At 54.5% G+C, this 12,133-nt stretch overlaps 1 protein-coding gene across 1 annotated transcript; it reads left to right on the forward strand.

The window, feature by feature from the left end:
• Positions 1-169: 169 nt before the first annotated feature.
• CHRND (cholinergic receptor nicotinic delta subunit) lies at positions 170-10,592 on the forward strand. Its single transcript, XM_031651609.1, has 12 exons — positions 170-221; positions 485-630; positions 1,349-1,393; positions 2,215-2,324; positions 2,454-2,609; positions 2,815-2,924; positions 3,869-4,069; positions 5,258-5,369; positions 5,448-5,562; positions 7,845-8,049; positions 8,134-8,252; positions 9,040-10,592. Exons 1-12 carry the CDS (start codon positions 170-172, stop codon positions 9,220-9,222), a joined length of 1,554 nt encoding a protein of 517 aa, XP_031507469.1. The 3' UTR covers positions 9,223-10,592.
• Positions 10,593-12,133: the final 1,541 nt, after the last annotated feature.

Here is a 12,133-nt window from a genome sequence, read left to right on the forward strand (position 1 = left end):
TGCCCTGGCTGGCCCGTCCCCCACCGCCATGAGGTGTCAGATTGTGTTTCCGGCTGCCTCTTCCCTTTGACTCCCTCCTCCCCCAACACCTGTCCCCTCTCCCGCCCACCCTCATTCCACAGCCCTGTAGATGGGAGGGGCAGATGCAGGTCCCAGTCAGAGGGATGGGATGGAGGGGCCAGTGCTGACACTGGGGCTGCTGGCCACCCTGGCGGTGTGTGGTAAGGGTAGACATCTTCCCCACCCTGGGGTCCCCCGTGATGCCCACCCAGGCCCCACACGGTATGGCCTCCTCTCACTCCCCACTCCCACTCTGCCATCTCTCTCTGCTGGGGGGCCGCCTTCTGGGGTCCCCACTCCCAGGGAGTGGTTGGATTCCTCCCTGCTCATCCCAACCTCATGGTCCAGCAGGACCTCAGGGCAGCTTCCCTCCTGAGTCCCCTGCCCAGGGCCCCATTCAGTCCTTGTCCCTGACCCTCCCCAGGCATCTGGGGGCTGAACGAGGAGGAGCGGCTGATCCGGCACCTGTTTCAAGAGAAGGGCTACAACAAGGAGCTCCGGCCCGTGGCACACAAAGAGGAGAGTGTGGACGTCGCCCTGGCCCTCACGCTCTCCAACCTCATCTCCCTGGTGAGAGGCCCTCCGCTGCTGGGTTGGGAGGTAGAGCAGGGACAGCTTCCCAGGACCAGGATAGCCATGGAGGAATACAGAAGCCCCCGCCTGGCCTATGGCGGCTCCCTTTCTGGGAAATGTGCTGGAGCTGCTCTGTGCCCTGACAGGCTGCTGTCCTGCCCCTCCAGTGTAAGCTTTGGGGTGTCCTCCATCCACACCCATAGCACGACCCATCTGTGACACACTTCAGAGGCCACCGGTCCTCTCTGCTCCCTAGCTGCCCGCCCACTCCTGACTGCGAGTGATCAGGGCCCAGATGCCATGGTGTCCCTGGGTGCCAGTTGAGAGTGGGTGAATGTAGGCCGGGCGTGGTGGATTACGCCTGTAATCTCAGCACTTTGGGAGGCCAAGGTGGGCGGATTACCTGAGGTCAGGAGTTCGAGACCAGCCTGGCCAACATAGTGAAACCCTGTCTCTACTAAAAATATAAAAATTAGCTGGGTGTGATGGCATGTGCCTGTAATCCCAGCTACTAGGGAGGCTGAGGCAGGAGAATTCCTTGAACCAAAGAGGCAGAGGTTGCAGGTTGCAGTGAGCCAAGATCGTGCCACTGCACTCCAGCCTGGGCAATTGAACAAGATTCAAAAAAAAAAAAAAAATACAGAGACAGTGGGTGAATGTGTGTGGATAAAAGAATGATATGGCCCTGAAGGATGGCCCTACCGTCTAATTACAGAAAGAAGTTGAGGAGACCCTCACTACCAATGTGTGGATAGAGCACGTAAGAATGCCCCTCCCAGCTGGGCGCGGGGGCTCATGCCTGTAATCCCAGCACTTTGGGAGGTCGAGGCGGGCAGATCACGAGGTCAGGAGATCAAGACCATCCTGGCTAACACGGTGAAACCCCGTCTCTACTAAAAATACAAAAAATTAGCCGGACGTGGTGGTGGGCGCTGGTAGTTCCAGCTACTCGGGAGGCTGAGGCAGGAGAATGGAGAATGATGTGAACCCAGGAGGCGGAGCTTGCAGTGAGTCAAGATTGTGCCACTGCACTCCAGCCTGGGTGACAGAGCAAGACTCCATCTCAAAAAAAAAAAAATGCCCCTCCCAGAGCCAGTGGGGTAGCGGGAATGCAGGGTTCCAGGCTGCTTCCACTTGGAGATCCCATCTGCCTTGGACACTGTTCCCCAGGAGGGGTTGGTGCCTCCCTACAGAGAAGCCCCAGGCCCAACTGTCCTTCCCCCACCTAGTGCCCTCACCAGCCCCTAGTGCCACCTTCAAGTGGATTAGGATTCACATATTGGAAAACTGCCACTTTATCTTGGTTTTTATTAGAAAACATTCTCCTCCTGTCTGTCAAAAGTCCACAATACAAACACAAATCTCCTATGCTCACAGTGGAAATAATGCTCCCTTAGTTGTGCAGTGAGCATCCTGCACAGCTGTCCATGACAGACCTGAATCCACACTCTGTACCTGCCTTCCCCAAACCTCTTTTGTCACAGCTCTCAGACCCTGTTCAGTCTTCTCTCAGGGAAGTAGGGGGAGCCAGGAGCCTGGACAGCTGCAGAGTGCACTGCTGACATGCCTTTGGGATTCCAGGGCTGGACAGACAACCGGCTGAAGTGGAATGCTGAAGAATTTGGAAACATCAGTGTCCTGCGCCTCCCCTCGGACATGGTGTGGCTCCCAGAGATTGTGCTGGAGAACAAGTTGAGCCAAGCCCTCCCTGACCTCCTCTCTGTCACCCTGCCTCCTTTCCTTAAGCCTCCTCTGCATCCCCCAACTCTGCCAGTCCTGAGTCGCCAGAGCTCACTGTGGTTCTTGTCCCTATTCCCCAGCAATGATGGCTCCTTCCAGATCTCCTACTCCTGCAACGTGCTTGTCTACGACTACGGCTTTGTGTACTGGCTGCCACCTGCCATCTTCCGCTCCTCCTGCCCCATCTCTGTTACCTATTTCCCCTTCGACTGGCAGAACTGCTCCCTCAAGTTCAGGTGCTCCCATTTATCCAGCCATCCCTCACCCCAAAGCACCCTACCAGGGGCTGAAGGAGGTGACTGAAGCACCTCCAGACAGAGGCCCCTGCCCTGTCCCGATTAGTGCTGCCCTCCCCACAATGGTCCTCCCTTACTAACCTTTCCCTGCTCTGTGGCCCCAGCCAGTGACTGAGTGTCACTCTCTGCCCATTGCCCTCCCCAGTTCCCTCAAGTACACGGCCAAAGAGATCACCCTGAGCCTGAAGCAGGATGCCGAAGAGAACCGCACCTACCCCGTGGAGTGGATCATCATTGACCCTGAAGGCTTCACAGGTGCTGGGAGCAGCCACCAGTGGGTGGGCAGGTCCCTCAGACACACACACACAGACACACTGGCACTGCCCACCCAAGAGATACACACGTGCACACACACATACCTAGAACACCGATACACAGCTACTCACACACGCAGCTAGACACAGAAGGGCAGACACATGCCCGCCCACAGAGAAGCACACAGACACTCACACTTCCTGAATGCAAAGCTGTCCCAAAGGCAGAGAGAGACGGTGCCAGTGCCCTCCCCCGCCCCTGCCCAGGCCCGGAAGTCATGCTTCTCACACATGAGATGCCTGTGGCTGACATGGGTTTAGTGTTTCCTGTGCCTGGTGAACCCAGGGCTGTGGTTGGCATGAGGGCTGTGTCATCCTGATGGGGGGTGTCTGCCACCCCTCCTGACATCCTCATCCCTGATCTGTACCCAGGCTCGGATTCTCCATGGGGCCTACCGCTCACCCCGTCCATCAGAAGGGACCCTGTCTCACTGTCTCAGGCTGGCACATCATGGCAGGGATAGTTTTACTGTCACTGGCTCGTTATCCCCCAGGCCCAGGCCGAGGAGGAGTGGCTCAATTAATGTCCAGGAGGGTTTTTTTTTTGTTACTCAGGAAGACAGGCTCAATATCTGAGAGCATATGTTTGACTTGGTCTCTTTAATCTGCAATACCTATTTTTGGCTCGTGTATCTTTTCAGCCAAAAGATACTCCTTATTTGAGCCCTGTATGGCCTCAGCTTCTACTTTTTCCGAAAAGATAAAAAAGAAATCAGTCACAGAGGAAGACCGAAACTTCCAACCCGACGCCCCAGGGAACGACACCCAGACAGCCGGCCGCGTCTCTGGACTGGCTTGCCCCGCCCAGCCCCTCATTCTGTCCCCAGGCCCTGCCTAGCCCCTTTGGCCTGGCCTGACCCTAAGGTGTCCATGTACCGCCCTCAGAGAACGGGGAGTGGGAGATAGTGCACCGGCCGGCCAGGGTCAACGTGGACCCCAGAGCCCCTCTGGACAGCCCCAGCCGCCAGGACGTCACCTTCTACCTCATCATCCGCCGCAAGCCCCTCTTCTACATCATCAACATCTTGGTGCCCTGTGTGCTCATCTCCTTCATGGTCAACCTGGTCTTCTACCTACCGGCCGACAGTGAGCCTCCAGGCCTTGTTCCCTGCTCCCCCTCCCCATGCCCACCTGAACAGGGCCAGCCCCAGCCCTGCCCCCTCACTTCCTCCTGGGAGCCACCTGAGATTTCCATTCCTGGAGCTCCCTGCCTGGGCCAGGTGTGAGGGCCAGGTGGACACCCGAGGGAGGGCTGTATGATTCTGGGCGACATCCCCAAATGGACAGGGCAGGGCATCTCCAAGATGCTACTTCCCACGGACTCGCAGAAGAACTGGTAAACTGTCCCTCTGTCAGAGCAGAGACTAAGTCCCTCACGGTCACCAGTATGTGGCCTTGAGCCTGGCACACAGGAGGCCCTCAACTACTAAACCAGTGGGTGAATAACAGGGTCTCTGGGACAGTAGGGTGTGAGGCAGAAAACCTGTCTATGCTCACCTGACTCTAGGAGGCAGTGGTTTACAAGTTCAGAATATTTACTATGAGCAGGGCATAGTGAGTCCCAGGGTCAAAGGCCACTCAGCCCCTGCCCCTGGCGGGACTTCAGGAGGGAGAAGGGGGGCACCTTCCATCTGCAGTGGGGTTGGGAGAGCTCCTAGAGGAGGTGGAGAGGAGGTGGAGTTGGAATGGACTTGAGCAGGATTGGGTGAGGCTACCCTCGGCAGGAGGAGCAATGCTAATGAGGAGGGGGGCCAGGCAGGGGCTGAGGGGGCCTCAGCAGGGGAGCCCCCCTCCTGCCCTTGCAGGAGCTCAGGTGGGAAGAGCAAGACAGCACTGGGCTGGGGTGTCTGAGTGAGGGGCTGGGAGTTGGGTTGTTATCCTGGTGCTATGAGGACACCCTGGTGCTTTCTGAGCAGGGAGTAATGCACACAGATCTGCGCTCCAGGAGGGTTCAGTGGCGTGGGTGGGTTGTGACAGCTGATTTTCATGAGCACTTACCCAGTGCCAGGCAGAGTGATGTGTGTTAAACACACTCTCACCATATTCAACAGTTGAGAAAACTGATGCACAGAGAGGTTGGGCTACTTGCCCAAGGTCACCCAGCTAGTAAGTGGCAGAGCTGAGATTTGCACCCAGGGCCTGTAGCTCCATAACCCATGATTTTTATCAGGGCACCATGGTACTACAGAGGTGCCAGGGGCCACAGCAGGACCCTCTAGGACTAGGGCCCCAAGGTCCTAGTTTCCCCAAAGAAGCTAAGTCTGGCTTCCCCAGGTGGTGAGAAGACATCAGTGGCCATTTCTGTGCTCCTGGCTCAGTCCGTCTTCCTGCTGCTCATCTCCAAGCGGCTGCCCGCCACATCCATGGCCATCCCCCTTATCGGCAAGTGAGTGATGCCCAAGCCCGGCCCCACCCTGCTTGCCCAGCCCAGCCCTGGGGCTCCAAGCTGAGTGTGTGCCCACAGGTTCCTGCTCTTCGGCATGGTGCTGGTCACCATGGTTGTGGTGATCTGTGTCATCGTGCTCAACATCCACTTCCGAACACCCAGCACCCATGTGCTGTCTGAGGGGGTCAAGAAGGTGAGTACTCGGCCCGGCGCCATGGCTCACCACTGTAATCCCAGTATTTTGGGAGACTGAGGCGGGAGAATCTCTTGAGCCCAGGAGTTGGAGACTAGCCTGGGCAACATAGTGACACTCCCATCTCTACAAAAAAATCAAACAAAAAATTAGCCAGGTGTGGTGGCGCATGCTTGTAGTCCCAGCTACTCAAGAGGCTGAGGTGGATCACTTGAGTCTGGGAGGTCAAAGTTGCAGTGAGCTGTGATCGCCCCAGGGCACTCCAGCCTGGGCAACAGAGTGAGACCTTGTCTCAAAAAAAAAAAAAAAAAAAGGGAAATGAGCACTCTCAATAGCCAAAAGCTGGAGATTGAGCCAGGTACAGTAGTTCACACCTGGAGTCTCAGCTACTCAGGAGGCTGAGGTGGGAGGATCCCTGGAACCCAGGAGTTGGAGGTTGCAATGTGCTATGATCACATCACTGCACCCCAGTCTGGGCAACAGATTGAGACCCCATCTCTCAAAAAAAAAAAAAAAAAAAAAAAAAAGGCAGGGGCCGGCCGTGGTAGCTCACGCCTGTAATCCCAGCACTTTGGGAGGCTGAGGCGGGTGGATCACCCGAGGTCAGGAGTTTGAGACCACCCTGGCCAACATGGTGAAACCCCATCTCTACTAAAAATACAAAAATTAGCCAGGCATGATAGCATGTGTTTGTAATCCCAGCTATTCGGGGGGCTGAGGTATGAGAATTGCTTGAACCTGGGAGGTGGAGGTTGCAGTGAGCCAAGATCCCACCACTGCACTCCAGCCTGGGCGACAAGAGCGAAACTCCGTCTCCAAAAAAAAAAAAATCTGGAAGTTGTCCAAAGGCCATCTGTAGAATGGATAGAGACACTGGACACATACTCCCACAGGAGTGCTGCTCAGCAGTGCAGAAGCACCGCGGCTACTGCACCCCTGCATGCGTGAACCTCCTGGCAGACTGATCCGTGAAAGAAACCAGACGCAGCGGCACATGCTGCAGGCCTCACTTTGTAAGAAGTTCAAGAATAGGCCAAATCAATGTTTGGTGATAGAAGTCAGAATGGTGGCTATCTCTGGGGCTGGGAGGGAACTGAGCGGGGGCAGGTATGAGGTAGATTTTTGGGGATCATGCTCACTATCTCATCACTGGGGATTTACCCAGTGGAATGCATCTGTAAAAATTCATCTAGCTATATACTTAATGTGTTCATTCCACTGTATGCTGCAACTCAGAAGGAAGAAGGGGAGGACTGAGTGGGCAGGGTGCTGGGAGAGGGATGCCCTTGCCTCTTGGCTACTGCAGGGCTGGCTGGCTGTTCTGGGACAGCTGAAGTCAGTTTAGCAACTCTTTTTTTTTTTTTTTTTTTTTTGAGATGGAGTCTCCCTCTGTCGCCCAGGCTGGAGTACCATGGTTCAATCTCAGCTCACTGCAACCTCTGCCTCCCAGGTTCAAATGATTCTCATGCCTCACCCTCCTGAGTAGCTGGGATTACAGGCACCTGCCACCATGCCCAGCTAATTTTTGCATTTTTAGTAGAGATGGGGTTTTGCCATGTTGGCCAGGCTGGTCTCGAACTCCTGACCTCAAGTGATCCACCTGCCTTGGCTTTCCAAACGGTTGGGAGTATAGGCGTGAGCCACCATGACCGGCCTTAGCAACTCTTTTCTTTTCAGCATTTGATGGGGGAGACTGTAGCATTTGGAGGATTTACCTTAGTTTTTGGCCTTTAATTAATCATTTTTAGTGAATGGGTTCTCCCCCGCACCATGGGTGATGTGGTCTCGAGAGCTGGAAGCAACCTACATATGCATCAGTAGGGATCAGGGAATCAATGACAGAGTCAGATAGGCGAGCACTTTGTGGCAGCCAGGAATGAAGTCACGTATGTTAGGACGTATAAAGGTCACCTCATGCTTGTAAAATGGCCTTTCTTGGCTGGGCGCAGTGCCTCACGCCTGTAATTCCAGCACTTTGGGAGGCCGAGTTGGGCGGATCACGAGGTCGAGAGAGCAAGACCATCCTGGCCAACATGGTGAAACCCCATCTCTGCTAAAAATACAAAAATAAGCTAGGCATGGTGGCATGTGCCTGTAGTCCCAACTACTTGGGAGGCTGAGACAGGGGAATCACTTGAACCCAGGAGGTGGAAGTTGCAGTGAGCCGAGATCGCGCCACTGCACTCCAGCCTGGCGACAGAGTGAGACTCCATCTCAAAACAAAACAAAACAAAACAACAACAACAAAACGCCTTTCTTGTGGCCCCTTGACCCGGCCCCAGCTCTTCCTGGAGACCCTGCCAGAGCTCCTGCACATGTCCCGCCCAGCAGAGGATGGACCCAGCCCTGGGGCCCTGGTGCGGAGGAGCAGCTCCCTGGGATACATCTCCAAGGCTGAGGAGTACTTCTTGCTCAAGTCCCGCAGCGACCTCATGTTTGAGAAGCAGTCAGAGCGGCACGGGCTGGCCAGGCGCCCCACCACTGCACGTGGGTTCCCGCTGGTCTTGGTTTTCAGCCCATCTGTGGGAGGTGGGGGCAGGCCTCACACCCACGCTGGGCCCTTGTCCATAGGCCGGCCCCCAGCAAGCTCTGAGCAGGCCCAGCAGGAACTCTTCAATGAGCTGAAGCCAGCTGTGGATGGGGCAAACTTCATTGTTAACCACATAAGGGACCAGAACAATTACAATGAGGTAAGGGACCACAGGATTGCCATGTACAGGTGTTCAAGTAGGGCACTGATTAAGTGTATTCTATCTTAAGAGGACAGGGTTCCCCTTAGAGACACACACCAACTTAGATGAGGAAGTTAAGGTGATACAGATTCCAGGCCCCTCCCAGGGAGAGGGAACTCCTGCCTGGCACCCTATAGCAGCACTGGGGCTAGGCACACACACAGAGGCATACAGCTCCACCCTGTCCAGGCCACACTCTGAGCACCCCTTAGGGTCCCTTCTTTCTCCCAGCTGCCAATCATTTTCTGTCCCTACTCAGTTTCAAGCCTGATACTCCAGACAGAACCAGACGTTTTAAAGGTAGCCATATACGGTTATTCAACACTGTACAACTTCTAAAAATTCTCTCTTGAGAAAAGGCATCTTTTCCCAGTTCACATATGGGCTGGCAGCAGCCCTGACTTGCTGGATTGGGGAGAAAGAGGAGAGGGGTCTATCCACCTTCCTTAGCCGCTAGGAGAGACCCCTGGGCCTCAGTTCCTCTCTAGCCCCAGAACCCTGTGCTACAGCAGAGAGGGAGGCTATGGTCTGTTCTCTGCCTCCTCAACAGAGTGATCAGCCCTGCCTGTGACCAGAGGCGCCTGGGACCTTGCTGGGGACAAGCTGGCAGTATCCTGCAAGCCAGAGGCAGCCTCTGCAGGCACACTGAGCCGGGCCTCTGCCTCCATGGCTGGGCCTCAGCTTGGGGGTGGGGCTCTGTGGCCTGAGGCCCTTCTCACCCCACTCTCTCTGCCCCTACCCACAGGAGAAAGACAGCTGGAACCGAGTGGCCCGCACAGTGGACCGCCTCTGCCTGTTTGTGGTGACGCCTGTTATGGTGGTGGGCACAGCCTGGATCTTCCTGCAGGGCGTTTACAACCAGCCACCGCCCCAGCCTTTTCCCGGGGACCCCTACTCCTATGACGTGCAGGACAAGCGCTTCATCTAGGGTGGGCCTGTGGGGGAGCCAGGAGACAGCAGGGTCTGAGAGAGGAGCCATGGTCCCTAATGAGACCCACTCATAGCCCTGAGGCTCACGCCCCTCAGACTGGGGAAGAGTCCAGGGAAGGAAGGGAGCAGCCACTCCTCAATGCTCAATGGCTCCCCTGAAATCAAGACAGGGCCACCTGAGATGGTCTGAGGGTGGACACCGGCTACAGCAGGTGGGCAGGACGATCTGTGGGGAAGTAGGAGGCTGGCTCAGGGGCCAGGGAGGAGGCCGGCTCAGGGGCCAGGGAGGAGGTCACTCAGGGTGGCCTCACAGGGAGAACTCTGATAGGGGTGAGACAGATAGGGCCCCTTTTCTGCTCCTCCTCCCACAAGGTGTGGGGTAGAGCAGGCAGGAATCTGCGCCTTCACTCCCTGGCTCCTCCAGCCTCCCTCTTCCCACCTACCCTTCAACCTCAGGCTTCTGAGGCCTCACCTGGGACTGAGGTTGAGGATACCTCCCTCCCTCAAGACCCCAGAGTATCCTTTCCTAGCTCTTTCTGCCTTGACCACTCTGCCTAGGTCCCTTTGGGAAGTTGAGGACTGGAGTGGAAAGGTCAGGACTGACATCCACAAAGACTTGGGGTCAACCTGAGGTTGCACACACAATCCTAGAGGACCAGAATGCAGCACCTCTCCCCAAAGGGCCCCTGCCCCCCAGCATCCACTCCTCCCCAAAGTAGGGTTGTCATGCATTATTTGGGGCATATTCTAAAAAAATCATTCGTTGTTTCTCTGAAATTTGTCCTGTATTTTTATTTGCTAAATCTAGCAACCCTATCCCAAAGACAGCCTCCATTCAATCCTATCCTGAGGGCCAAAGGCCAATACTGCAGGAATTGGGAGACAAGGGTCTGTTTGTAAGGCAGCCCACCTCCAAGATGGCCCCGGTGATACCCAGTATTCACACTCTTGTGCAGTCCCCTCACTCTGTACCAGGGTGGGTCTGGGTAACCAACAGAATGAGGCAGAAGTGATGGTACCTCACTTCCCAGATTCAGTTAGGAAAGACACTAGGGCCTCTTTCTTGCTCATTCACCCTCATTCTCACAGCAGTTGGATCTCTCACTTTGGGGAAGCCAGCTGGCACGTTGAGGAGCCCTATGGAGAGGCCCACACGGCAAGGAAATAAGGCCTCCTGCCATCAGCCACGTAAGCGAAGGTGGAAGTGGATCCTCTGCCCCAGTAGGGCCTTTGGATGAGATCACAGCCCAGTAGACATCTTACGTGCAGCACCATGAAAGTCCCTAAGCCAGAACCACCAGCTAAGTGGCTCCTGGATTCCTGATCCCCCAGAAACTGTGTGAGATAATAAATGTGTGTTGTTTTAAGTAACAAAGTTTTGGTGTCATTTGTTATACCAGCAATGTGACCTTGAGTGAGCTGCTCTTCATCTCTTACCTTCCATTTTCTAATCTGCAAAATGTGTGTCTAGTGAGTCCTAGTCATGGGGTGTTGTGAAAATTGAATTTCTAGTAGTAGCATTTTCATGTGACCTGCACATTTAATGGGTGGTGATTTAACCCATTTCCCTCAGTGGGGAATTGGTGACCTCATTAACTCAGATATATAGAAGGTGAGATTTTTAATGTTTAGATGTAACCAAGGAAAAAGAAAAACCATTTAAAACCAAAACTGACCCCAGTAACTTCTGCCTTCCAGCATGAACTATATTCACAAAATTCAAGGTACAAATCTTTTCTTTTCCTGTCTAAATAGGAAAGCCAGTTTGTTCTCACACCCGTCAGGTGAGCAGGAAGTCTGAGACTTCGCCAGGAATAGTCCATCAACTCAGGGAGGGTCCGTCTTAAGTACAGGGATGAGAGTGAGTCTAGGGCTCTCAGCCACAGTCTTTGCTTCTCTCTGCCTCATGGTGGCGCTGCTGGCAACAGGTCTTGGTTCAACCACCAGCTGAGTCCTCAGTTCTATTAGGCCTTGCTCAAGTGGCTGTGGACTTCCAGAGAAGACAACCCCAAAATGTCACACAAAACTGGGGGGGTGCCTCTTGCACAGGCTCCCAGGGAAACCACGGTTTCCACCAGCAGCACCCGCTCCCCCAGCACCGTGGTGCTCTCAGGACTGGTCCACTCTGACTGACATGGAACTCCATATTCTGTCCCCAGGAAGTCATGCTCATGGGCACAGCTTTCCGGGAAGCCAGAGTGTGTTCCTTACTCTCTCCAGACCAACAGGGCTACCTGCTCTCTTTCAATGGACAGTGAATCAGTAATACACTGGGATGCAAGGAACAGAAAGCTCAAGGAATTGTAGTTTAAACACAAAAGGTTTCCTTTTTCTCACATAATAATAGGGAGGCGGAGGTGATCACACCGCCTCAGCTGTCTAACAAAGCTATCAGGGACCCAGGCACTTTGCCATCTGCCCAGTCCTGCCTCCATGGCAAGCTGGCTTCTGTCCTCAGACCTGTTGGCCCCAGGTTGTGAGCTGACAGCAACAGCTGCACAATTAGCACCTATGTTCAGGCAGAAAAGGGCCAGCCATTTCTGATCCCTTTCATCAAGAAGCAAAACTTTTCCAGAGGCCGGACATAGTGGCTCACGCCTGTAATCATAGCACTTTGGGAGGCCAAGGCGGCTGGATCACCTGAGGTAAAGAGTTCAAGACCAGGCTGGCCAACATGGTGAAATCCCCTCTCTACTAAAAACACAAAAATTAGATGGGCGTGGTGGTGCCCGCCTGTAATCCCAGCTACTCAGGAGGCTGAGGCAAGAGAATTGCTTGAACCCAGGAGGCAGAGGTTGCAGTGAGCCGAGATCAAGCCATCGTACTACAGCCTTGGCAACAAGAGTGAAACTCCATCTCAAAAAACAAACAAACAAACAAACAAAAAATAACTTTTACATAAAGTCCCT

This window comes from Papio anubis, chromosome 10 (genome assembly GCF_008728515.1).
Source record: "Papio anubis isolate 15944 chromosome 10, Panubis1.0, whole genome shotgun sequence".
NCBI classification, from domain to species: Eukaryota; Metazoa; Chordata; class Mammalia; order Primates; family Cercopithecidae; genus Papio; species Papio anubis.

Bases quoted from the DNA above. Each gene is read 5' to 3' on its own strand.
- CHRND (XM_031651609.1), top strand. From the start codon at position 170: ATGGAGGGGCCAGTGCTGACACTGGGGCTGCTGGCCACCCTGGCGGTG. The intron at 2,925-3,868 runs GTGCTGGGAGCA...TACCGCCCTCAG, and splicing joins TGACCCTGAAGGCTTCACAG to AGAACGGGGAGTGGGAGATA. The intron at 8,050-8,133 runs GTGGGTTCCCGC...CCTTGTCCATAG, and splicing joins CAGGCGCCCCACCACTGCAC to GCCGGCCCCCAGCAAGCTCT.